At 37.1% G+C, this 27,903-nt stretch overlaps 2 protein-coding genes across 6 annotated transcripts; one reads left to right on the forward strand and one right to left on the reverse strand.

The window, feature by feature from the left end:
- Positions 1 to 17: 17 nt before the first annotated feature.
- Positions 18 to 7,955, forward strand: polr2eb (RNA polymerase II, I and III subunit E, b). 2 transcript variants are annotated; one of them, XM_081384633.1, is made up of 8 exons: positions 18 to 449; positions 616 to 790; positions 2,193 to 2,308; positions 6,243 to 6,323; positions 6,407 to 6,465; positions 6,600 to 6,678; positions 6,762 to 6,837; positions 7,856 to 7,955. In XM_081384633.1, exons 1-7 carry the CDS (start codon positions 393 to 395, stop codon positions 6,825 to 6,827), a joined length of 633 nt encoding a protein of 210 aa, XP_081240759.1. In that variant the 5' UTR covers positions 18 to 392; the 3' UTR covers positions 6,828 to 6,837; positions 7,856 to 7,955. The 2 variants fall into 2 exon arrangements, with proteins under 2 accessions (XP_081240759.1, XP_081240760.1); XM_081384634.1 differs by having other exon boundaries at positions 298 to 449; positions 6,762 to 6,799; positions 7,856 to 7,948.
- arhgap45b (Rho GTPase activating protein 45b) lies at positions 7,796 to 26,834 on the reverse strand. Of its 4 annotated transcripts, none has more exons than XM_081384595.1 (23): positions 26,356 to 26,834; positions 24,648 to 25,044; positions 21,562 to 21,705; positions 20,986 to 21,070; positions 19,675 to 19,747; positions 19,409 to 19,469; positions 18,480 to 18,614; positions 18,265 to 18,326; positions 18,016 to 18,126; positions 15,468 to 15,548; positions 15,197 to 15,364; positions 14,187 to 14,324; positions 13,058 to 13,248; positions 12,855 to 12,976; positions 12,630 to 12,728; positions 12,398 to 12,499; positions 12,152 to 12,315; positions 11,881 to 12,069; positions 11,664 to 11,801; positions 10,105 to 10,343; positions 9,755 to 9,992; positions 9,505 to 9,598; positions 7,796 to 8,855 (listed from the first exon to the last, which is right to left on the reverse strand). In XM_081384595.1, the coding sequence occupies exons 1-23, from the start codon at positions 26,605 to 26,607 to the stop codon at positions 8,536 to 8,538; spliced, it is 3,603 nt and encodes a 1,200-aa protein (XP_081240721.1). In that variant the 5' UTR covers positions 26,608 to 26,834; the 3' UTR covers positions 7,796 to 8,535. The 4 variants fall into 4 exon arrangements, with proteins under 4 accessions (XP_081240721.1, XP_081240723.1, XP_081240722.1 ...); XM_081384597.1 differs by having other exon boundaries at positions 25,838 to 26,834; XM_081384596.1 differs by having other exon boundaries at positions 8,046 to 8,852.
- Positions 26,835 to 27,903: the final 1,069 nt, after the last annotated feature.

Raw genomic sequence — 27,903 nt, forward strand, 5'->3', positions numbered from 1 at the left:
TTTCGACATGAAATTCCAGATAAGTTACTCAGAACTGTTTCTGGATTGTTACAAAACCTTCTCCCTTTTAATATTTGTTTTCAGGATAAATCGATAACGATAAAAGAGTGAAGATTAGCTGTAATGTGTTATAAAACCCCAATCTAATTTATTATCGCATTTGTTTGCTATTATTAACATGATATTATAAAAATTTGTAATAAAAGCTTATTTATTTACAAAAAATGTAGTGCGTATTGTTTTGTACATACGAAATCAAAGTGCGCGTTGTCGTAACGTCCAACGTCATATACACGCGCCATCAGCGGGACGCAAACGTGCAGTACAAGGCTCGAATCAGCGGTCTGTTTTGATCGAAATATTTTGTATTAAACATATTTTTTTAACGCGATATGGATGACGAGGAAGAGACCTACAGACTATGGAAAATTAGGAAAACTATAATGCAGGTAAATGAACAGCAACACACCTTGTTTAGTGTAACTTAAGCCATGCTGCGTAGACCGTTATTGTGACTCTTATTCCGATCCGCAGGAGTTTAATAATGCTTTATTATTACAGTACACATTCAAATAACAAAAAATATGTAATATTGTGTATATCGTCTCGGTGTAGCTTTGCCACGATCGTGGTTATTTGGTGACGCAAGATGAGCTGGATCAGACTCTTGATGAGTTCAGAAGCCAGTTTGGAGACAAACCCAGTGAGGGTCGACCTCGGCGAACCGACCTCACTGTCCTGGTCGCCCACAACGACGATCCAACCGACCAGATGTTTGTGTTCTTCCCTGGTATGTTGTATCTTCAACGGGAGCCCTGTTTAACGTTTCCATTAAGAACTAGAATAAATACATTTTCATTGCATAGTGATTATAAAATGTAGATCTGAGGAAAGATAATGTGTCCCTTTCCCAACAAAACATTTTAGTTAATGGTAAAAGTATTTTTATAATAATGAAGTTACTGCTTAAATATGTATTGCCCAATAAAATATGCGCTAGTTGCACATTCTATTCTAAATAAAATCTAACAATAAAGATATTTAGTCAAAATTTTAAACAATACTAACTGGCCCTCATTTGTTTATTAAGAAATCAAACACAAGGTTTTGTTAACTTGTTAAAATAATTTGTTTATTTTCATCCTAAAAGTTGAAAATGACAGGGTGGACAACAAAGTGACAGGGTGGAACTTGGCGTGACAGGGTGGACAAATGCTTTAATGAGTGAAATAGAACGGGGGAACATTTTAAAAACAACAGGACCTTCAAGAAACCCTTAACCAATACAGAAGAAGGAGGGGCCTGGCTCAGGATGATTTTCAGGAGTTGCAAATGTCCACCCTGTCATGAACCATGTCCACCCTGTCATGTGACAGGGTGGACATTTTTTGGCTAAAGTTAGTATTTAATGAGCACATGGTGTACAGCAGTTAGCAAAGTGATTCACTGTTGAAGCTGACTGTGCGCTGTTTAAAATGTATATTTAGAATTTCTGAAAAGTTTTTATATTAATTCATATTTCACAATGACAGGGTGGACATGTTAAGCTTGACAACAGGCAACTACAAACACAATATGATGAAAATGAGGAAATATAAGTGTAGATACTTATTGTGTGTGTTGCAGATGTTTTAACCTCCACTGAAGAAAGACCAAATGGGGGAGGGGATGTCACTGAGTACATCAGTTGGTTTCTTAAATGGGCGTTTACCCCATAATGACAGGGTGGACAGCAATTTCAGGGACACATGCAAACTGCTTAATATTATTATGAAAATAAAATATAAATAATCAAAATGACTTGTTTTATTAAATAACTTGCTGAGGACAATAAGTACATTAAAAAAGTATTTTAATTTTACGTCATTTAACCACTTTTTACACTCACTGAAGTTAGCTGAGCAGCGTGTGGGACATGCCAAAATCACATACATCCAATCAAAGAAAATGGTATAAAATCAGAAAAACACATTTCAAGGGACATATAATTTTACTTTTATGTGTGTAAGTGTTTGGCCATTTATAATAAAACCCTCAGAATTTCATTATTTTGCATTATGTTCATGATGACTGAGCGATTCTGATGAGGACACCAAAGGCACTTTATAGTGATATTGACCCATTGATGGATGTTTTATATATTACGGATGTCTAGGACTAGTTATACATCATATTTGTTATCTTGCTTTCAGAGGAACCAAAGGTTGGCATCAAAACCATAAAGATGTATTGTCAGCGTATGCAGGAAGAAAACATCACTCGGGCCATTATTGTAGTCCAGATGGGCATGACGCCCTCCGCCAAACAGGTGAGCGAGCCAATCATATTCACTGCGACATCGAAGGTGCTGGTGCAGGTATGACGTCACTTTGTAGGCCAACCGTCAGTTAGCATCACACTGGTTCCCTCGACAAAATCCCAAAAGGTTTTCCCATAGGCTTTTGGATTATCGCTAAAAAAACGAGCTCTGTGATGCACGTTTTGTAAGCCTAAATGCAGTCGCCAGAAGTAAAAAGCTAAAGGTAGGCTATAAACGAACTACACCACGGTCCCACGAATTCTACGTCACCACTGCTAATCTTCTGACAACTCTTTCAGTTTTTATCCAAAAATATTTTCCCAGAACGTTTGAATTAGAATAGTTTATAAGAGTACAATTATAAGCATACCGAGGCTGTAAAAGTGGACTGAGTTTAGCTTTTCAGCGTGATGGTGTTCAATGTCCCCAACTGCCTCTGTAGTCCCATTTAGCACCTTGTTAGCAAGGCCTAAGAAGTGATGTCATACCTGCACCACTCTATATGGAAGGTTATTAGAACAGAACGCTGCAGTGATGTATTTTTGTAGGCCAACCGGAAGTTAGCGTCAACCTGGCTCCCTCAACAAACTGTTTTACATTGGCTTTTGGATTATTGCAGAAAAGAAGCTCTGTGACCAACAGAAGTTTTTGGTTCTTAATACGTTTTGTTCATTATCATAGTGTTCTCACGAGAACATTTGCGTTCCCTCACAAAGATATTTGTATTCCCACACAAAAGTCTGTTGTGAGCTCGGACAGACACTTCCTGTTTAATGTCCCGCTGGCAGTGTTTCAGAGCTCCATACGTAAATGGAGCGTTTCATGTAGGGCTGGGCGATATGGCCAAAAATAAATATCACGATAATTTTTTTTATATCAGTCGAAATAGATAATTATCACGATAAAAGTCAAATCTTTATTTCTTTCAAGTTTAAAGGCAGATTTTTGCTCCTAAGTGAAAGTTGTAGAAACCAGGGGTGCGTTTCCCGAAAGTATCGTTGGCCAACTATGGTCGCAAGTTCCGTCGTTACCAATAGAGTTCAATGGACATTGCGATGAACTTGCGACCATAGTTGGCCAACGATGCTTTCGGGAAACGCACCTCAGAGCGTTAACTGTGGTTTTAAACTACTCTTTATTGTCAGAACATATCATGACAAACACTTGCCAAACTGGAGAACATTTCACAAATCTGAGGTAGAACATTCAAACATTTGTCATTTTTCCTTAACAAAATAAATATCTTTATTAGACAATTTCTTAGTTTATGCATGTGCTAATTTTTTTTTTTTTTTTTTGGTAAAATGTAATATTCTGATTTTGAGTTTTATTACACTTAACCATTGGTCATCCAGCATCATGCATTTAGATCATGACAACCATGAAACTAGGCATAGCCTGTAGCACCTCACTATCATGGCAAAATGTAACTTTATGGTATTTGTATGAAAAACAGTAGCCTAAATACATTATTAAATAGGCTACTGTAATTATATTCCATTAGTCCTTTAATACATTGTCTATAATATAATACAATTCAATATGTATATCCCACAGTTCATGGTGCAGTTAATATTAAGTTACTAGGCTAACGTTACAGTAAATTCACGGTAAATGATGGGAATTTGTAGACGGAAAAGCCTTCTGACTGTATCGTTGCGCACAGTCTTTGTCAGCGCTGTTTCATCTGCCTTTAAACTGGTTTAAATCACTGAGACATTTGTGTTCTTCGCTGAACTCAAGCGCTTTTCACTGGATCTCGTGACCGAGAGCGATCAGAGTAAACGCATCTGCTCTAGTGAGCTCGCGCTCGCGCTGCCGTTTGGACTTTGAGCCGATTGGATAAATGGTCCGTGTGGCGCGCGGTTCAAATGAGTTTCGTTCCGCTTTTGGCGCATAAACATTATCGGACATTTATCGACCTCTTGATATCGTTTTATCGAGAAAAATTATATTGCGATAATTATCGTTATCGTTTTATCGCCCAGCCCTAGTTTCATGTTGTTTGAACTTAGACTCAAATATAAAGAAATGCGGTCAGTGCTTAACTCAAGGAGTTCAGTGAAGTTGGCAATATATTCACATAGGCTATTCGAACTTCCCAGATCAGTATTCTTGAGCTAAACGTTGTTAACATAAACGACACCTTTACAATCACAGTAACCTAGACAACGAGCTACAACCCACTTCTCCTCAAAACGAGCTTTATAATATAAATTTGTCTCTGACCAGCCGAATGAGAGACAAGTCAGTAGGGGTTCAGCGAAAAAAAAAAAATCGGCAGCAGGAAGCCCTGCCATATTAGGAGGGACCTGGCATTTCATGGCAGCCAATCAGTATCGTCCAACGCAGTAGCAACCAATCAGCAGCCAATGGTGGCGCCAGCGATAACCATGCTAGAAACATGGTAAATCATGTTAAACCTTGCTAGAACACTTTTTAAAACTTTTTTTAAACCAACTTAAAGTTTTCCTACGAACTTTACCATCTAGTTCAGGATTTTTGTCGATCATCCGTTGTTTTCAGAACAACAAATACAAAGTCTGTTTCAAAAGTTACAGCTGCTCCATTAAAGACAAGAATGTATTTAAGTAGTACTACAAATGTAAAACTGAAATTAAATGATCGCAAAATATGATTTTTTGATTGCTGAACCTCCTCTCAGACAAGTCCAAATAAGTGCAAATCCCAAAACCCTTCTGCACATTTTATATTATTAAACATATTCAATAGCTTCACTGTGACACACTGTACTGTCACCAAATTCAGTTCACACATCCTGCTGGTTGTACTACAATACTACCAAAAAAATTTTTTATTATTTATTTATTACTATATAATATATTACTATATTATTTATTTTATTACTATAGAAAATTTATTTATTATGAAATAAAATCAATAACTTCACCCTTTTTAGAAAAAATATTCAATAACTTGACACTGTTATACAGAGTAATGCCGTCAAATTCAGTAAGCAAATGTAATGCAAAACCTATGGTTGTAACGCTCCATTAACGTACGGAGCTCTGAAACACTGCCAGCGGGACATTAAACAGGAAGTGTCTGTCCGAGCTCACAATAGGTTTTGCGTGGAAACGCAAATATCTTTGCGAGGGAATACAAAAGATTAAAAAAATATATAAAAAAAATCTCCCATCCTAAATTTTTTCCACCTCCACGTCCCTTTAGGGGCTCCATAGGCTATAGAGGGCAACTGTTGGATCCCGAAACTAAAATCTCCCATCATTTTCTTCATAGGTCAATTTGGTTTTAACAGTAACTTATAAATCAAAGACAGTCCTACTTTGAGGTCCGAGGTTGTTAAAATTATTTCAGTTTTTTTTCAAAGAATCGTGTTTAACAACTGAGAGTCAAGAGAGTCTGTGGCTGTACAGACCTGTATGACATCAAAGTACAGCGAGAGCGATTTGCATATGAAACCGTAGTACTTTGATGTCATACACCGATTGGTCTGCGCAGTGCCGCATCAAGTCGAACTCACCTAATGGCATAATTTGTGGTGCTTTATGGGAGTGGCTGCAATTTGCTCACTGCTATTCTGATTGGTGGAATTGTCAAGTCAAACACACCTATTGTCTTAATTGATTTGTCATTTGCAAAGCATCATGGGATTGTAGTTTTCTCCCTCACGAAAGCTGTAAAGTACGCAGTCTTGTCCGATTGTCCGGCTGTGAAAGTGGACTAGAGAGTAGTTGGGTTCAGCCGATGACGGTTAATGCCCCTGACAACTAATGTAGTCCCGTTCAGACACTTGTTAGCAACCACGCTTTGAGACAACAAAGCTTTAATCAAACACAAGCAGCCGGTATTCCGATGGAACCGGAAGTGCTCAAACCGTTTCTGAGTTTTGGCCTACAAAAATGTGATTCCTGCAGGCATCACGCAAGATAATTAACTTGGTTTGTCTTTCAAATTTCAGTCTCTGGTAGACATGGCGCCAAAGTACATACTTGAGCAGTTTCTTCAGCAGGAGCTTCTAATCAACATTACTGAACACGAGGTGAGAAGAAACCTGCATTTTTACACGGACTTCAATTATTAGCCAGTTTTTGTGCAATGACAATGTGATTTTATTCTTTTCAGCTTGTTCCAGAGCACATAGTGATGACTAAAGAGGAAGTAACCGAGTTACTGGCACGATAGTATCCTTTTGCACCTGGAAGCATGCAGTCATGGTTCTCTGCTCACACACAATTGAATGGTTTACTGTATAATTATCTGTGGTTATAGCTTTAGATCGGATACTGCTGGTTAGCCTTAACCAGCTCCTCTCCAGTAAACTAAAGGAAAGCCAGCTTCCCAGGATTCAAGCTGGGGATCCTGTCGCCCGTTACTTTGGCTTAAAAAGAGGCCAGGTGGGAAATATCTAAAGTGCAGTTTTCTTATTTTTGCTTCTCTGAAAATATTTGGGTTTAGTAACTTGTGCCGTGTTTTTCAGGTTGTTAAGATCATCAGACCGAGTGAAACTGCTGGACGGTACATCACATACAGATTGGTCCAGTAATGCTTGTGAAGTTAGTATTTCTGTTTTAGTTCATTAGGTTGGGAATCAAAAATCAATTACAGTTCTGGAATCGGATACTTTTACAATTTCACTTATCGATTCTTGTGTGTGTATTTTAATGTGGTTTTAAAGCATAAGATGTAAAAGAAAACAGTTCGGCATAAAAATCTTGCACTTAAATGGAGAAATGCACACAAAATTGTCAAAATATCCTCGTAAACGCATTCGGTGATGTCTTAAGTGAACATAAACAGTTGAGAAAGAAAACGCATGTGTAACAGTATATTGGATCTGTGGCCGTTCATTTACACGACAACAGCGTTTTGGGGGCCTGAAAACTTTTGAAAACGTGTTTCAAAATGCAAGTTTTTGCATATAGCATCATAGTCTCCTTGTAAACTACAAAAACGTGAATTTGTGAAAACGGTGACGTCATGCGCATTGCATGTTCAGTCCTTAGGTGCATAGTGTTTCTTTACAAAGTGACATCGCCACCTACTGGCCTGGCAGCGTAATACAGCGTTTAGTCGTTTTCGCAGATCTGTATGAACGTGATCGTTTTGACAATGTTGTCGTCTGTACGCGAAAAACGCAATGGAAAAACTTTACTGTTTTAGTATATTGTCGTCATGTAAACATACCCTCGATGTTTGACTGTACCAAATTGGAATCGATAAACAATTGTATCTAAAATTAAAGAGACCAAACCCTACTTGAGTGTTCAGTTAATGTTGAGTAATTGCATTTTATTTGCTGACATTATTTCCCTGTAATACTTGTCAAGAGTTTTTTTATTATATATATATATATATATATATATATATATATATATATATATATATATATATATATATATATAATTTCAACATTGATAATCCAAATTCAAGTTGCCATTATGTAAATCAATGTTATTTTAGTCTCATTAACCTAAACGGTCTTTACTAATTAATGTTTTGTCTTTTATATTTCACATTTTTAGTTGATAATGCTGTAAGTTAATGATATTGGTTTCATCTTTCCTTTGACAGGTGTCACATTTTCTCCAACTGCTGAAAGTGAAAGGTCTTTTTTTATATATAATCTTTGCTCTTGCTCTTTAACTAATAAATATGGTTCTGTAAGTCAGTCTCTTCTTGTCATTTCATTTGACAGCTTGCCATATCATTAACTCTTGAGTAGTGGAAAGTGGAAAAAAAGAAAGTACTCACCACCTTCTTTCTGAAAGCCATTGTCAAAGCAAATGTCCACAAGTTTAATGAAAAGGAAGCTGTGCGCACAGTTGTTCGCTAACCAACCAAGCATTACTTGTGGCAACACAGCAAAATGAAACCTTTCACAACCTCTTCCCATTTGCTTTATAATTTGCATGTAACCATGATGTCAAGTTTGATAGAATTGGTTATAAACAGGTACTGATTATTTAGAATTCTTTTTTTTTTTTATTAAAAGACGACCACAAACATAAAATTTAACATTCAACAATGAGTATAAGGTGATCTCATAGGATACAACGCATGATAGATTGTTGCCTGATGGCACCGTAAGCGTACTGCTGTTTGTAAAATAAAGCGGAAAACCACTAAAAAAAAACTCAAGTAAATTTAACAGTATGTTAAGGTGAAGATTAAGTATTTAAATATTAAAACACATCTTTAAAAATACATAGGAACGCCAAACAAACCCCAGCAATCTTCTGTGTGGGAGAAACTCAGAGATTGAGTGTTTCGGCGCTATCGTTACTCTGATTGATATTTAACGCTGCCAGTGGGCTTGTTGGTACTTCCTCTGTTTCGTCTAACTCCGGTGGTTCGCTCTCAGGGAGGGCAGGGGGCTCGTTGGTTGAGCTGGACGGGCACTGCAGTTTCACCAGAAGGACAGGCGATCTCATTTGGTCTTCGGTGGTCCCGTCGATTGCCTGATCTGTAGGGCTGGGGGGCAGTAGTTCACTTCTGCCCTGTTCCTCGTCTGGATCTGAATCAGAGTCCAGACTTTGTTCCAGAGAACCAGGGGTTCCTGTAGAACTCTCTGCTGAGACATGATACAATACACATTTTTAATAAACACAAAATATCTCAGTAATGGCAAAATAAAACAAAAAGGTATAAAAACACACATATATACTCATGTGTTTGTGTGTGTGTGTGTGTGTTGGTGTGTGTGTGTGTGTGTATATATATGTGTATGTAAATGTACACGTGTATATGTACACACACACCAACTTGAGTATAAAAATAATGGTTTATAGAAGGACAGGCAAAATAAAATGAATAAATTGATAAAGCAGTCAAATAAGTACAATTAAAAAACAACTTAAATGAGTAAATAAACTTAGTTTAAATGTCACCATTATTTTAAACTGAACTACCAACTGAACCAAAACAAATACAATGTAAAACATGGTTTTATTCATATTAATAATGTATTTTTAAAATATCAAATAAATACAATTAAAAACCAACTTAAATTAATATAAGCCATTTAAAAGAGTACCATTAAAATTACTATAAGAAATTAACAGATATAAAATAGAAATAAAATATATGAATAATGAAATATGAATAAATTCATTATATAATTAATCTAACTATAATAGTCAAATACAATTAAAAACTATACATATTTTTATAAAATTATTTATATATATTAGTAATTAGTATAAAATACTGAAATGAAATACCATGCCCCTCTAACTTGTCTGATTCTGCAGCACCAGGTTCATCTGTGATCCTTTGTTCATCATTCAAACAGTGTTCTTCTTCAATGCTGCATTGCTGCACAGACCAAAACATTACATGTGTTCTGCATTAATACATAAAAAAAATAAAAATAAAAATAAACATTTTTAAAAGTAGGCCTATTAAAATAGATCACTTGTTACAAAACATGAGGTTTTACCCAGCAGCCAACACTGCATAAGAATCACAAACCTGCTGTAGGGATTGGGCGCTGGTCGTGCTGCTGCATGCAGACCGACTGGATTCAGAGTGGAAAATGGAGGAATAAAACACAATGAGGGTCTCCACTATGCGGGCCTGGTATGGGTAATCCACCAGAGAGGACAGGGACACTGTGGCCCCAGAGGGCCGGGGCCGCATCAGTGAGGGCCCAAACACAATGCCCAGATTACTCGGGCTCATCTTATTGTCATCTTCCAGTTCTGCAATCCTGAAAACAGAGCGACATTTCACATTTAAAAGGTTAATAAATGGCTGCTAATTAAGTCTGCCAAGGTATGTTTATAAGCCCTTAAATGTAAGAGGAAGTCATTGTCTCTTACCTTCTCAGATGCCGCGATATGTAGCGGAGAGTGCTGGTGTTTGGTTTGGGCAGCTCTTTAAGGAGATTTTTAAGTCTTTCGACGAGGGCCAAGAGTTCAGGGTCCGTTTCAGAGCCGAGGTCCACCAGGTCAGGCCCTTTACCGGTCTCAGCTCCCTCTGGACCCACTACAGCCAGGCTTTCCTTTGCCAGACCCATCAGACTGTTGTACAGGCGAAAGGGCATGATGGGCTCTGGAAGCTGAGCAACAGAGAGAAAAAAAAAAAAAAAAACACTAAGTGTAAGTGGGTGAATGTATAATACATTAACAAAATACATAACTTTTATATTATTACATTTTATTAATAAAATTTGTGTGAATGCATTTTATAATTTTTTTTAATTATATGTAGGTTATAATATTTAAAACATTTTAAATGAGTAACATTTGGCGAACTCAAATGCTAATTGTTCAATTTTATTAAATATAACTGAATACAATTTTAACAATAGAATGCAGTATATTAACATTTTAATTATAACTTAGTTCCTCCAAAAGGAGTTCCTAGAACTAAAATAATTCCTAATTCCTGCGGTGCGAACACGGCAAAATCCGGGTACTTCCGCCAATAGTTCTAGGAACTATGAAAAGGTTCCTCTGGTGCGAAAGCCCCTTTAGTTAGTTACATTTGGGCTCCAGCATCCCTATGAAGGCCATTTCACAGAGACAAACGCCAACAAACCATTGGATTTAGAATTTTATGAAAAATAAAGGGCCGTTCACACCAAGAACGATAACTATAACTATAAAGATAACGATAAAAAGAGTTCTAAAAATCGTTCTCCATATTAAAGAATAGCAGACTCCACACACACCACAACTGTAACAATAAAGATATGAGGAACGATGTCGTTGGGATCACTTAAGTTTCAGAACGATTTTTTTCCAGCTGTCAAACGATAAAACACTGACAGCCAATCAGAATCCACTTGAATTTAAAAGGGCTTGCGCATTTAAAATGGCATACGACATTGTGGAAGTTAATCACCAAAGTTACATTTGCATAACAAAGCAGCAGGAGGTCATCCATTTTCGCTACTTTGAAACCGCAGCACATGCGCGCTTAGAATAAAAAGGCCGTTATCGTTCGTTGGTGTGGACGCGAATATAGTTATCGTTACAGTTATTTTATAGTTATCGTTCTTGGTGTGAACAGGCCTTAACTGTCATGTTCACACTGCCCAAACAGACACTGACAAATGCTGATTGAACATGTGAAAGTCAGGTGAAAAACGTAACACTGATCCAACAAAACCTAACAAACGTGTTAGCTGGCGTTTGTCTGTGCGGTGTGAAATGGCCTTAAAGGACAAGTAGTTACGAGAATGGATGGATAGTTACATTTGAGGAACCCAAAAATGCCATTTGTGTTACATTTGGGTGAACAAATGCAAATTCTGTAAAAAAAATTTAAATAATTAAAATTTTTACATGATAGAATATAATATACAAACCCCCCCAATTTCCACAATATTATATTGAATGATTTTTCGAAATGTTTACATATAATGGAGTCTCACCTGGCGCAGGTAAAGCTTCAGTACATTACTGATGTCATGCGGTGAGGACTGTGACAGCTCCACCAGCTCTTTGCCGTTCTCAAACGCCTGGCACAGCTTCTCCACCCGCGTCTTCACCCCATTCACTCGATAAATGCCCTGAGAGAGAGAGGGGGAAGGATGCACTCATTAAGATCTTGTATTTTATTAGCCGAGACCTGACTTGTCGCTTGCGTACCTTCATTCTCAAAGCCCTTCTCTCGATCTCAGCGATGCACTTCTTGATGATGAAGGGGATCCCGTCGGGACTGTTGCCGGACACCTGCAAGAAATCCTGCCCGAACAGCTGAAGGCGACCCTGGAGTTTCTTGTGGCCACACTGAATGGCCAAAGTCTCCAAGCAGCGTTTGTGACAAGCCAGGAAACACTGCAAAGAGGAAATCCGACATTAATAACCCAGGTTTATTTTAAACGATAGGACAAACTTTATAAGACGCGGTGGACCTCACCTCCTCGCACTCCGCTCCCTGGAAGTAAACGTAGCTGTCACATTCTCTGCATTTGGACGGGGAGCGCAGTTTACGCAGTTTGTGCGTCTGAGCGGCTTTCGACAAGCCCACGTTCCGAAATGGCCCGGTGGGCACCACAATCTCCGGCTCGATGCCGTTTATATCTGCAAAAGGTTGAGCAGACAGTGAGAAACTAGATGACAGGCACAGAGTAGAAAGGAAAATGTGTGCACACTTTTCTCTCACTTGGAGTTTCAAAGGAAGAAACATTTGAGTCCTTCTCATCAACATCTTCGTTTGATGACATGGTCCCTGTAGATGATGTCCGGGCCATTTTACTTATGTCACCTACCGAAAAAGAAGTGGTGAACGCCAAGGAATGCCATCACAAAATTAGATAAGATATTATAATAAATTAATAGGCCTGGTTTATTTCAATCACAAGCATCAAATAAGCATATATGCCAATAAGTTGTACCCGTGCTGGTAGTCGGGGATCCCAGGCCACTTCCTCCTCCCACACTGTCTGTGTCACTCACTGTGGAGCCCCAGGACTTGTGGGCCAAGAGACCTCGAGCTGACAATAAATACAAAAAAACGCATCAAAACCATTTGCATGTCTATTTTATGTACTTACACCAACCCTCCCTCAACATCTATAAATAAATATCATATTTATGTTTATATATAGATATGCACATACCCCTCTTCTGGTCATCTTTCTGAGAGGCGCTTGTCTCTCCCGTCTCTCCTGTGGTCTGCTGCACTTCAGCGCTGTTCTGAGCATCAGCGTTAGCGCTGTCGGTACGCGCTCTGGTGGACGGCCTGAATTCAAGAGAACACGTTAACGTAAGATCTACCTCCGGTTACATGACATATGACACGTTGTAGGAGCGTGTTTCTCACTGGCTGGAGGACGCCGAATAGGCCTCGAAATCATAATGCGTCTCAGGCTCTTCGGTCATCTGGAGGTCTTTGACGTGCGTGGCGTACTGCTGTCCCGGGTCGTACAGTTTACTGCTCTCACACAGCGTCTGGTAGTGCACCGGCAGCGCTACCGTCTGCATGTGCATGATCTGGTAGTAGGAGATGGTGGCCTGGAAAGAGTTTCTCACACAGTTAAAACCACTCAAGCTGGATTTAGATTAGTTTTTTTGGCAGTTTTTCAGCAAGTAATGCATGACTGGGTCATTAGCCAAGTAAACAAGCTCTATAAATGTCCTGATCAGAGTTTAAAAATCCCTTAACTGGAGAAAGTTTAGCATATTTTATTATGTATATGTATATGTATATGTATATATATATATATATATATATATATATATATATATATATATATATATATATATATATATATATATATATATATATATATATATATATATATATATATATATATATGAAAAATATTTCCTTAAAGTTGTCATGTTTTACAATATTTCCTTAATATATTTTCTTAATGAATTTGCTTTTTTTTTTGCCTTCTCTTTTTGCTGTATTTTACAATATTTCCTTCATATAAATGCTATATTTTAACATTTGCTTATTTGCTATAGTTTTTTTTAATATGTTTGCTGTATTTTAGAATTTTTACAAAAAATGCCACCCCTATACATTTGCTGTACTCTTCAATCCTAAAATAGTTGCTGTATTTTACTATATTTAATGAAAATTGCTTTGACAGATTAATTATTTAGCAAAAAAAGACAAGCGAGTCTTGTGTGAAATACGTCTTGTAATAAAGACACCTAGACCTACTGTGATTTTGTTCATCATACTTTCTTTTGTGAAATGTTCATTCAAAGGAAGATCTTAAGTTATAGGACTTAAAGGAATAAAAATAAAAATTATAATCGAAAAGTATAAGTTCTGATGGTAAGATGAATGTTGTTCTAAGACGAGCAACAGTAACCGATCTTTTAATTTAGCTAGATTATTATTCTTATGATGCAAATTAAACTTTGTATCACGTTGCAGTTCTAAACCTGTGATTTCTATAGCGAGTGTTTGCTTTGAGCTGTATGTAGGCACATACCGAGCGAATGGTCTGGTCAGTCTGCTTGATGACCTCTTGGATCTGCCGCAGAACCGTGACCTTCATGTGTTCCAGCTCCTGGTGTTGAGTGGTCACATCTGCGATGCAGGTCCGGTATGTGGCCTCCGCCTCCTCAGCCTGAGACACACACAGTTTCAAAAACTCAACCTGCTCAAACACTTTTCCTACTGTGTCTTAAAGGGATATTTCACCAAAAAATGAAAATTCTGTCATCCTTTACTCACGCTCAAGTTGTTTCAAACCTGTATGAATTTCTTCTGTTGAACACAAAGGAATAGCCTGGGTTTCCCCATGCTGCCTTGAGTGCAGCTCGATTTTATTCACGCTGCAGTTTTTCGCCTCAGCGAGGGGACCAATCACAGAACGGGGAGGGAGCAGCAAGACAATGACGACGTCTATGCGACACACCGAAGCAGTTTGTTTATATCTATGGATCCAACATGGCATAAGACGCGAAGTTACCTTTTGATGCAGCCTTAGATAGTGTTCTAAGTAGTTTAGAACGCAAGTTTATTTCGTCTTCTTCCTTGTCGAATTTCTGTCGCTCTACATACGTCATCTGGTATAATTGAAACGATTGTTTATGAGCTACGTACAGGCGCATTTGATATTCGTAGCGCCCAATAAACGTCTCTGGGCATTCGTAAACCACGCCTCAAATACGAGAAAATGAACATGTGGTTCCCAGACCACGTCTCAATGAGAAAGAGGTCTGACGTTAACCAGGCTACACAAAGGAAGATATTTTGAAGAATGTCAGTAACCAAACAGTTGACTGGAACCATTGACTTCCATAGTAGGAAAAAAAAAATACTATGGAAGTCAATGGTTCCAGTCAACTGTCTGGTTACTGACATTCTTCAAAATATCTTTTGTTTTCAACAGAAGAAAGAAATTCATACAGGTTTGAAACAACTTGAGGGTGAGTAAAGGATGACAGAATTTTCATTTTTGGTGAACTATCCCTTTAATTGGCAGGGAGTGCTGACCTTGTTGCGGGCCTCTTCCTCCAGGCGTTTCTTCTTGTCGACTGCTTTGGTGGTCGAGCTGCCGCCCTCCTCCTCGGCCCGGTTAGCGGCAGTCCTGGCCTTGTCGTACTCTTCACAGCGAGCCATGTAGACCTGCTTAGCCCTGCGCAAGTTCGCCTCACACTCCATCTGTGTTCAAACACACACAACGTTCATAGACCTGTACTGACATCCTGGCACGAGCTTGAATGCGTTTTTGATAGCTAAAAAGATGATTGATAGTAAATGTTACCAGTTTTCTTTTGGCCTTCAGCCAGTGTTCCTTGATCTCCTTGCGTTTCTTCTCGTGCTCTTGTTTGCGGAGCAGCAGAGGCTGTGGATGAACAAAGCACATGATGCTTCAAATATCGAAATACTTCATGCTCCAGGTTTCAAGATATTAACACCATCAGCGAACAATTAGAAAAAAAAATTAATTAGGGCTAATACATTACATATATTAAAGAGGAATAAGTAATAAATAATAGTAATAATAAACTTCATGCAGAACATTCAACAACAACAACATTTATTACATATTTAATAACAAAAACAACCACCACAAGACGACTTTAAAAAGTATCATGTAGAAAATATTCACCAACAACTAACATTTAATAATAAAATTACCACTAACACTTAACACCTATTATTTCCAACATCTATTTAATACCAACTATTATTATGTCAAATGTAACAATTATATCAAATATTTAACAGTTATACATTTTTATATATTATTATTAATAATACTAATACAAATAATAATAATAATAATAATAAATAAAATATTATTAACTTATATAATATATTTAACAATTATTATATCAAATATTTAACAATTATAAATGATAATATATGTTCTTAATTAAATTATCATACTAATATTATATTTTATTAAATAATTTATTATAATTATTAGCATATTATTAGCATATATTTAACAACAATTACATATAATACATCTATGAATAACCACATTATTATTATTATTATTATTATTATTTGTATTAGTATTATTATTATTAATATATATTCTGCAGGATACTTTTAAAAGATCTTTAAATAAACACTACAATATTATGTAATTATGAGTTTTAAAGTAAATGCATGAATAATACATTATTAATTGTATCACTAAATACGATTTGCAGGAGACCAAGTTATCTAAAACTAAAAATAAATGTCTCTTATTTTAAAACAATATAATATTCTATAATTAGTTAATATTCTAAAATATAATATTTTGCAAGTTCTCCCACTTAGAAATCATGGAGGGGTCTGAAATTGTCATCGTATGTGCATGTCCACTGTGAGAGACATAATCAAAAAAAAAAAAAATCCAGAAATCACAATGTATGATTTTTTAAACTATTTATTTGTATGATACAGCTGCAAATAATTATTTGAACACCTGAAAAAATCAATGTTAATATTTGGTACAGTAGCCTTTGTTTGCAATTACAGAGGTCAAATGTTTCCTGTAGTTTTTCACCAGGTTTGCACACACTGCAGGAGGGATTTTGGCCCACTCCTCCACACAGATCTTCTCTAGATCAGTCAGGTTTCTGGGCTGTCGCTGAGAAACACGGAGTTTGAGCTCCCTCCAAAGATTCTCTATTGGGTTTAGGTCTGGAGACTGGCTAGGCCACACCAGAACCTTGATATGCTTCTTACAGAGCCACTCCTTGGTTATCCTGGCTGTGTGCTTCGGGTCATTGTCATGTTGGAAGACCCAGCCTCGACCCATCTTCAATGCTCCAACTGAGGTTGTTCCCCAAAATCTCACAATACATGGCCCCGGTCATCCTCTCCTTAATACAATGCAGTCGCCCTGTCCCATGTGCAGAAAAACACCCCCAAAGCATGATGCTACCACCCCCATGCTTCACAGTAGGGATGGTGTTCTTGGGATGGTACTCATTTAGTGGAATTATGACCAAAAAGTTATATTTTGGTCTCATCTGACCACATGACTTTCTCCCATGACTCCTCTGGATCATCCAAATGGTCATTGGCATACTTAAGACGGGCCTTGACATGTGCTGGTTTAAGCAGGGGAACCTTCCGTGCCATGCATGATTTCAAACCATGACGTCTTAGTGTATTACCAACAGTAACCTTGGAAACGGTGGTCCCAGCTCTCTTCAGCTCTCTCACCTTTCTTAGGATCATTGAGACCCCACGAGGTGAGATCTTGCATGAAGCCCCAGTCCGAGGGAGATTGACAGTCATGTTTAGCTTCTTCCATTTTCTAATGATTGCTCCAACAGTGGACCTTTTTTCACCAAGCTGCTTGGCAATTTCCCCGTAGCCCTTTCCAGCCTTGTGGCGGTGTACAATTTTGTCTCTAGTGTCTTTGGACATCTCTTTGGTCTTGGCCATGTTAGTAGTTGGATTCTTACAGATTGTATGGGGTGGACAGGTGTCTTTATGCAGCTAACGACCTCAAACAGGTGCATCTAATTTAGGATAATAAATGGAGTGGAGGTGGACATTTTAAAGGCAGACTAACATGTCTTTGAGGGTCAGAATTCTAGCTGATAGACAGGTGTTCAAATACTTATTTACAGCTGTATCATACAAATAAATAGTTAAAAAAATCATATAGAGTGATTTCTGGATTTTTTTTTTTTAGATTATGTCTCTCACAGTGGACATGCACCTACGATGACAATTTCAGACCCCTCCATGATTTCCAAGTGGGAGAACTTGCAAAATAGCAGGGTGTTCGAATACTTATTTTCATATTCATAACAACAGCTATTATTATTGATGAAAGGATGACATGGCTGTTTTACCATGATGAAGGTCTGGTTGTTTAGGGTGGAGGCTGCCTGATGCATCCCAGCGCTCTGCTCCAGGTCCTGCTCCAGAGCCAGAGAGTAGATGGAGAAGAAGGGCATGTGTGGCTGATGGACACAAAAAGAGATGCGTCAGACAGACAGACAGACAGACAGACAGACAGACAGACAGACAGACAGACAGACAGACAGACAGACAGACAGACAGACAGACAGACAGACAGACAGACAGACAGACAGACTCACCTGCGTGATGGTCTGTTTACATGACTGATAGATCCTTTGCAAGCCCTTGGAGAACTCCAGCTCTAGATAAATATGAATTGCAATTTAAATGTCAAATATTAAGTAAAAAGGCAGAAAATAAACAAGTAAAACTTAATTACTACATAATGTGGATCAACCAATCAGAATCATGTTTTATATAGAAACAACACTATTTGTCGTTATAGTAATCCTACCCAGCGCAAGCTTCCTCTCCACATAGCTGATCAGATCCTTCATGTACTTGGAGATGGTTTTAGCGTACGTCAGAGCCGAGTCCACACCACCTTCACTGCGCTGCAGGATAATGTCCACCTCTTCAGCGCTCATCGCTGCAGCACACAAACACATTTATGGGGGGGGGATATGTAATATTTGAAATAATAATAATTATGCCTGTCTTTATTATAATAAGATTTTTATAATAATAATAATAATAATAATGACAATAATAATAGAGTAATAATAATATAATAAGTCAATATTATAAAATATAACTCAATAATAATAAATGTTCTGCAGGAGACTTAAACTTTAAAGTTCTCTTATTGCAATATTAAAAATAAAAAATAAAAATTAATTTTAAAAAAAGCTCTTCAGGAGGCTTTATAAATATCTCTAAATAAATAAACTAAATATGCAATTATGAGTTCTTAAATAAATAAAATGCATATTATTAAATATGTTCTGCAGGAGACCAAGTTATGTTATAGTAAATGGTATTATAAAAATATCAATTTAACAATCTAAGAATATTCTTTAGTTAATATTATATAATGATATCATAATTATTATAAATGTTCAGCAAGGACTTTTAAAGTTCTCGCATTACAATAAAAATTACTATTAATTTTAAACATTAAGGAGACTTTTTAAAGATCAATTAAACGTATAATTAAATATTATACAAAGAGTTTTAAAGTAAATAAAATATGTACAATAATAAAAGTAAATCTTAATTTTAAACATTCTTCAGGAGACTTTTTAAAGATCTCTAAATAAATATTTATTATATATGAGTTTTATAATAAAAAAAGTAAAAAAAAGGCTTTTTGATTAGAATAATTTATAACATCAGTGCATTCCTACTTATTTTTCTGTATGTCTGAATTTGTCAAAAATGTACCCAGCTCAGATGAATCACTCCGTGTGTGTAAAAGCTCGTGACCCGAGAGGTTCTCCATAGACTGAAGAGAGAAGACACACACACACACACACACACACACACACATATATGTAAAACCCCTTTATACTGTGTTCCATGTGACTCCTATTTCAGGGGACAACTGCGTCACAGAGCAACAGCATGAATCACAGAAGTGCACTTTCAGGAAGTCAAAACCTGCTGCCAACATCCGCTCTTTACAGGCAGTGAAACTGACACACACTTACCCTGCTCTTCTCAGTGGGCATCACGGACAACAGCGTGCTACTGTCCACCTCTCCCATCAGCAGTTCAGAGACACTGAGGACAGAAAGAACATCTCAGCTTTCTCTGAACGTATCAGAATGTAACGTTAGAGGGCAAACCGAGTCAACCTGCAATTGAGTTATACACTAAAATGCCTATAATGACCATGGAGAATAATCAGATGCCTGTGTTAGGTTCACAACTTCCTCTTTACTTTGTTCTTGCCACAAAAACAACATCACGCTACACTGGTGCATGATTTAATGTTTCGGCCGCAGGGAATCGACGCAAGATATTCTCATGAACATTTGAGCAACATTTTGCACTGCCATTCCAAAGTGTGTCACAATATGACAGCAGAACATCATCAGGAATCAGAACGCTAGAAGTGAAAACAGCAGCACATCAGGTGCTGATACTGATCAGCTCGAACTCAAAAACAGATCCTTGAGGGTTTCAGGCTTTTAGTGTAGAAGCCACAGATCAACTTCCTGTTATTTTTGTAGAGCTACGATTAATGTCAATAATCTAACAGATTTCATAACGCATGCAAAGACACAACTACATTCCTGTGTGCGTTTATTCATTTTGACAGTGAAAATAAAATAATAAAAAAAAAAAAAAAAAAAAGGAACTACATGCTATTTCCCTTAGAATTAATCAGATTAAATAAAAATACCAAAGAAACAAGCGTAATTTCCCCGAGTGAATAAAAAAGAAAAAAAGTTTCAATTAATTTCAAGTTTCAATTAATTAAATTAATTTCAACCTAAATTAATTTAATAAATACCAAAAGAACAAATGTTTAATTTCCTTCTGAATTAATTGAAAGCTAAATTGTGCAAGATTATCACATGACCTCACTTATTTTCTTAAATGTATTTTATTTTATTTTAAATGACACTCTAGGCATCAAATAAGTTATTTAAAGGAGACATGTTAAAAATCATGGCTGAAATTACTTCCAGTTCACATCCAAAATAGAAAATCAAGTCGCGCACATTGCATTGTGGGATACAGTATCCCAAGCAGTGTTCTCTGGTTGTGTACTGCACATTTTGGTAAATGTCATACACCATCCATGTATTCTAATTATTCAGCAAATTAATGCTCAGTATGCATACTGCAAAACATGTATAAAAAAAAAAAAAGGTAAAAGTTTGCAATTCCAAGAAACAAAGTAGCAATGATGAGATAGATATAGTCACATCTACTTCATACATCTCTTCTTATCAGAGTCAGAAACGCATTGATAGTGTGTAATCAGTTCACACTGAGCTCTCCATACTCACTTGCTGCTAAAAGCTACAGCAATGGTCTCAATGGCCTTCTCAAAATCTTTCTTGTCCGCTTCATTGCACACTTCATAGTGGTATCCTGAAGGAAAAACAAAATATGTTGGTAAATGGTTTAAAAACAGTTTTCAACTAAAAACGTATGCATTTGGCCGTTAATTTACATGACAACAGCGTTTTGGGGGCCTGAAAATGTAAACTTTTGAAAACGGGTTTAAAAGTGCAAGTTTTTTTTAAAAAACGATACCGTTATTAATTTGTGAAAATGGTGCCATTATGCGCATTACGTGTTCAGTCTATAGTAGTGTTTCTTTACAAAGTGACAACTACTGGCCTGGCATGAATACAGCATTTTTTGTTGTTTTTGTGGATCCAAGTGAATGGGGATCGTTTTGACAACATTGTCGTCTTTACGAAAATGAAAAACATTTCTGTTTTTTAGAACATCATTTTCGTGTGAACGTGCCTCAGTCTAAAAACCGGATGCACTACTGACAAAGAAAAAAAACAAATCCATCCTTTAAGATCAAATGTCACATTCTTTTTGGTATTTTAGCATATGATTGCTCTAACCTTTGACCTGTGAGATGAGTTTTCCGGCAGCGGTGAGCGTCTCCACCGTGTTGAGGAGGGGGTACATGCTGATGACCTGCCGCAGGATGCGCAGAACTTCCCCCAGACACTCATGGGCCAACGGACGCCGGTTCTCCTGTTTGTCTGCAAAATACCATCCACAACATTAGAGCTGCGTGATTCTGGATAAATTAAGAATCACCATTTTTTCATCACCATGGATCATGATTCTCCCACGAATCTGAACAGATTAAACAATTTACTAGATTTACTGAAAAATGTTAATTGCTGGAGTCTATTTAAAATGTTTAATTATCTGAATGAAATATATAAAAAAAAATAAAAATTGGTTTGAGTGAATGATTCAATGACTCGCTCACTCCATAGTTCACTGGTTTTATTACTGGATGAATCTCTTGAATGATTCAATGACAAGAAATTTCAGAGTCCCCTGTCGCCACCTACTGGCTTAACGATATAATCGATACAATTGTTATTTGAACAGCCAATCTCCATTTTGATCACTTCAGTAGACATCAGTGTTTATATCCAAACTATAAACTTTCCCCAGTTCTGTGATAATAGGTATATTTGTAACAGAAATAACAAAACTGTGTGGTTGAAAAGACTGTTTGCAAAGTCGTTTCATACCTACACATGATAATTGCTCTCTCTGGATCAGCGGCAGCGCGAACACAGATTTGAATGTTCCAGTGTGATTTTGTCAAAGGTTTAATAGACACAGGAGAATCACTCATTTAGGAATGAGATTGTGTGGTTGTTTGAATCAAGATTGCGATCTTTTAAAGATTAATTGTGCAGCTTTACACAACATCCACTCTTATCAGCTGAAAACAGGTTTCAGACACACAAGCTCAGAAACTTCATTTCAGTCCAAGACGTCTAATTTGTGCCAAAATGACGAACAACTCTACTTTCCTCACTGATAACAAAATGTTAATGCAAACAAACACTCAATTAAAATAAACAAACTGAACAAAAAGATAAAACAATTTAAATGAACAAAAAATAAAACCAATAAATAAACAACAAGAAAGTTTATAAAAATATTTTTGTTTGTCCATTTATTTTGTTAAATAAACGGACAAACAAAAATATTATTTTTATAAACTTTCTTGTTGTTTTTTTTATTTGGTAATGTTTATTTATTGGTTTTATTTTTTTTAAACTGATTTTTTAACTGAAACGAACAATTAACAAATACAAAGAACCATTTAAACTAACAAAAACAAATTAGTAAAATAAATTAGGCTTAGTTTTAAATCATTTCTCGAATTTTTTCTTTTATAGGGAGAAATCTGACCAGGACATTTCTTAGCGAACCCAAAAAAAACCTTTAACCGACACGTCAATGTCTGTCGTGCTGACAGGAAGCATAAGAAATCTGCACTGATCCTAAAACAGTCAAGATCATGCAAGACGGACCGTTTGTTAGCACTGTGCTGCACTGCTTTCTCGTCTGCACGTCTACACGTCTACAAGCCACTTCCTCCAGTCGTATCTCCTAACTGTAACTCTCCAAGTACAAACACCTAGGCCAGAACTGTTATTGTTGAGTTTCTCTTCAGCCTGACTTAAACAGCAGTGGGAAGCATGAACAACCGTTTTTTTTTTTTTTGTTTTGTTTTTTTAAGTAGGCCACTTGCAATGAATAATAATAATAAAAAAGCTTCTGGTGAAGACAGAAAGGCCTGGTGGAAAATGTGCCATGGGTCAACCACTAAAACCCATCCATGCCATAAGCAGTACTTTAGATATTTCTAAAACATGACAAAATGGTTGAAATGAGGATGTTTTCCAACTGATCCAAGATAATGGTTGGGATTATAGCTCTATTTTAGCTTGCTGTTCTGATTAACCTTTTTAATATTATTATGGGATGCTTGATATGTGTCAAGGAATTATGAAGTTAGTGTGTCTGTGTATTTATGTATATTTGTATGATACCAGTGTCAAAGATGAATTCCCACTCTGTGACAAACAGAATGGTTAATCAAGTTAAGCTACACTAAACAAAAAATTTTGTTTGTAATTTTTTTTAATCATTTATATGCATAGTAAAGGAGTTAGCCAGACACACAAATTTCTTCTCTCCTTCCTTGCAAAACAACTTTCAAGAATTGTTGAACAGAATTTGTTTTCTTTTTAGGGGATTGCTTCTTGGTTGGGAACATTTTTGTGAAAAGATCTATACAAATAAAGTTTGAATTTATCAATATTTATCTTCAGATTTATACATCTAACTTTACTCTGCATAGAACAAATATCTCAGTGTAATACACACTAAATATTTCCCAAACAATATTTAATTATTCAATAGCTTTAATCAATCAAATATGATAAAGTATAATAAACCAAACAACTCAAACAATAAATAACCATTTATAAAATGCAAAATGGGTCCCAAAATGTGAACATTTATACCTGCCTTTTTGTTTTATTTAAAAGGGTTGACTCTCATTGGATTCTTCGCCACAAAAAAAGGTTTAAAAAAAAGTCCTGCAACAGAATATCTCAAAGTACCATGGTATTACCATTACTTTATCATGATACCAACACAGTGCTTTTATAAGGAGCCTACTCAAATCTACCGAGTTGTCAGAAAGCGGTTCATAAGCTCCGAGTTGTCAGAAAGCTTCGAATATAATAATTGATTTCGGTATTTATGGGTACGACTACAGGTTTGGTGCTTAAATGACGTTGCTTTACGAGTCCTGAGAGCGGAAGGGGGTGTTCTCTGAGAGTACCGTTTCCTGTGCCACTGTGGCACACCACAGGAACTCAACCTCACTGCAGCTACAGAAAGAACAGGGCCTCTTGAGCAAACTCAGCCCCGCCCCTTTCTCTCCTCCATGATCACATGATCCACAGCGGAAGGTGATGTTTGCGGTGCGACGTGCAATTCGTCATGAGGCAGATTAGTATGGAGTGCTGCTGTGCACATCTCAGTTAAAATATAAATACGGACACACGTTTAATAAATGTTTATAAAACCTTTTTGTCCATAAACCCCAAATAATCCACGTCATATAGATTCTCTCCAAAAAAATCATCATCTATCTTACCTTCAAGCACAACATCTTTCAGTTTCTCCACTGCTTTGGCAAACCGCTCCACTATGCGCAGCAGCGACGGGATGTCTTCCACCTCAATAGCCACTGTGGTCTCGGGCGTCTCTGGTGAAGGACTCTGGGAGATGACAGATTTTCCTGCACCCTTACTGAAGACCCAAGACTGGATAGGGAAGCCGGCTGCGCTAGGATTGCGACTCAGAGAAGTCGGCCGCTTTAGGGTGCCCATTGGAGACGGGCAGCCCACCAGCTTAGTGTGCTGGGTCAAAGGAGTACCGGGACAGGAAGACGGGACTTCCAGGCTGGATGGAGACAGACTAGAGGACGTCTGGGGCGAAGAGGTGGCGGAATCGACAACATCTTTCCGAGGCTGCTCTTGAAGAGCAGAGAGCTGGATTGTGACGAAAAAAGGGAAACCGTGTAAGCAAACTGATAAACGTGGCATGCAAACTTTAACATAGAAAGTAGGTTAGCCGATGGAGAACAAGATCTGTGTCTGACTACAATAGACGGCTGTTAGTAAACAGAACTTCTTTCACAAGAGCGTTTGTGCAACCGAGGCCTACTTCCTGTCACACCCCGAAGAGCTGATGCCACACTAACAGGCCTAGCTGAGGCCCATAAACACTCCTAAAAGAGTGAACACAAGGACAAGCAACCAAAAATGTCACATCTATAATGAACTAACACCTAAAAATGATGCACTACACAAACCAATGTGTCAAAAGACCAAAAAACAAAGTGTTATCCCAAAATCCAATTAACAAAAAAGGACATTTCATTTAAACAGATAGATAGAAGCTTGCTTATATTCTTTCCCCAACAAAAACAGCAAGATAAAAACATTTTTAGAACAAAGACAAAACATTCCATGTTAAGCCAATTATTATAAGGCAAAAAAAAAAATCTGGTTACACCGCACTGGTTGACTTGTACACTGTAAAATAAAGTTGCTGCCTTAATTTTAAGTACAAACAACTTGGATGTTTAAGTCAATTCAACTTAAATGACATTAAACTGACTTAAAATCAGTTAATCTTGTATAACATTAAAAAAAAGTCGCTTGACTTATCTTGATGAGTTAAAGCAAAGTAAAAACATGTTGTCAGAACTTATTACACGACACATGTATATTTTTAACAGTAACATACAAACATTTACAGTAGTTTTCAATAAAAACCCACCTGTTTGAGCCAGACGTTTGGTCTATTTGGCAAGATGTCCAATTTAGTTTTGCTGTTTGGTTTTTTCACTCTCTGACTCGTGGCGTAAGGACTGTAGCTTTTGCTACTCGATCCACGCTTTAACATTTCCAGCTACCGTCCGTTACAAAATCAACTTTCCACACTGTTTTCCGTCATTTCTCATAATTGTATTACAACATATGCCTTGAAAAGTAATTAAGTCTAAAGAAAATCCTCAAACCAGAAATGAAAATGACAAAATGTCTAAAGTAAGGCAAAACCTGAACTTCTTGCACCTTGCTGCGCCATATCACTGAGGAAGTTTAGTCCGTCCTTTTCTTTGTAGCATAACTGTCTTAAATGATACGCTTTAAAGTCTATATTTGTGTTTGAAAACTCTGATAAAAACACACATGTTTCAACAACGTCGAAAACGACACGAAAACATGAGCGCGAGGGTGAAATGTCAATCAAGTTGATTGGCAGGAGGAAAAGGCGAGAGATGCTGTGCGACTTACTGATGGAGAGTTGAGAGGCGCTTGGCTGCTTCCTGTTCGGCTCTTCTTTGACATCGAGTGCGTCTTTATCAGTTCTCTTGTCCTTTTAGAGAACATTTTAAGCTTTAGATGTTTAGATCCGCCGCGTATGTCTTTTAGTTTACGATATAACCCCCCTGCCCACCCCCCGGCTCCCCATTTCAAAGCGCTGATGCGAGGTTTGCACACTCCGAGCTCGAGCTTCTGTCTCGCTCCTCCAATAGTATCGCACATTGACTGAATCGACTGTCACACATAAGAACAGTCTGAGGCGCATCCGCTTTTGTGTTTTTTCACTCTCAGTCCCTTTGACAAGTGAAACTGCGTTGCTGTGTAGAAACATGTGGGATGGATAACATTATGCATGCTTGTTGAGACTAACAAACAGCGTTTACGCAGCAATTTTCATCATTTTAACGCGCAAAGATAAGATTTGGCCAACTGCTTCACAGTTCGTCGTTAATGTCTGTCACCTGCGGTGGTTTAATTAAGTAATAAACCACCGCCCACTTTCGCACACTTCTTGAAATCTTTTTGTTTGACAAAAGATCTGATTTTAACTACTTTCGTTTCTTTTCAATGAAATAAACTGTTAAAAGAATAGTGTTAAAGTAGCCATGAAATCAAAATTAAGTTTTTTGGCTTTTAGTATGAATAGGTTAGCCTTACTGTTATCTCTAAGCCAGTGCTTCAATGGTTGCGTCCAAAATCGCATAGCTCTCTATTTATTTTGAATAAGTACTTCACGACCGCTAAAAAAATAGGCCTACGTTGTAGTGTGAATAACTTGAATGTAAGCTAGGCTACTGTGAATTCGGACATACTTCTTGTGTCACATACTGTTTTTTGCTTACTATATTGGAAATTATGCGATTTCGGATGCAGACAATGACAAAATTTGACTTTAGATTTTAGAAGATATAAACATTCAAAACTCTCAGATCAATGATTTTGATGACATCATGCTGCACTTCAGCTTTTCCTGTCCAATCAAATGCTAGAACCTGAAGCATCCTGTCTCCTACTACATTATAAATAAACCTAAACCTGCCCGTTTAAGGTTCTTGCACGTGTCTTGAAAAGACAGCTTCAATCTTTGCGATGCAAGGCCAATCAGAATTCAGTATGCAAATAAATCAACTAAAGCCAACCAATAGCAAAAATACAAGATATCGTTACTGTTGGTAAGATTTGAAGTGGCAGGTCAGTGGACGATTAATTTTTTTAATTTCGACTGTTACATATCCCTGCAACATTTCAGCTATAAATTAAATATGAATAACTAGAATGTTCACCACTGTCTAGCCATGTTTGTTTATTCTATAATGTAATTAAATAGCTGCTTGTCTTTTTTAAAACGGTCACATGACATGATATGTATTGAGTTGGCTTGTGCGTTTTTTGTTTCGCGCTTCAGAAAATGCGACATTCTGTTAAGGGATCATTAGCTGTGTCTCAATTCAGAGGCTGCATCCTTCGAAGACTGATTGCGTCACCGCGGCACAACAAAGGCTGTCCAATGAGAAGGCT

The sequence above is a fragment of the Scardinius erythrophthalmus genome, assembly GCF_964197995.2.
Source record: "Scardinius erythrophthalmus genome assembly, chromosome: 14".
Taxonomy (NCBI): Eukaryota; Metazoa; Chordata; class Actinopteri; order Cypriniformes; family Leuciscidae; genus Scardinius; species Scardinius erythrophthalmus.

Coding starts and splice junctions, on each gene's coding strand:
- polr2eb (XM_081384633.1), top strand. CDS start 393: ATGGATGACGAGGAAGAGACCTACAGACTATGGAAAATTAGGAAAACT. Junction 6,324..6,406: donor TCAACATTACTGAACACGAG/GTGAGAAGAAAC, acceptor TATTCTTTTCAG/CTTGTTCCAGAGCACATAGT. Junction 6,466..6,599: donor ACCGAGTTACTGGCACGATA/GTATCCTTTTGC, acceptor GCTCCTCTCCAG/TAAACTAAAGGAAAGCCAGC.
- arhgap45b (XM_081384595.1), bottom strand. CDS start 26,607: ATGTGCGATACTATTGGAGGAGCGAGACAGAAGCTCGAGCTCGGAGTG. Junction 25,045..26,355: donor CGCCTCTCAACTCTCCATCA/GTAAGTCGCACA, acceptor GTCACAATCCAG/CTCTCTGCTCTTCAAGAGCA. Junction 18,615..19,408: donor GAGTGATTCATCTGAGCTGG/GTACATTTTTGA, acceptor TGTGTGCTGCAG/CGATGAGCGCTGAAGAGGTG.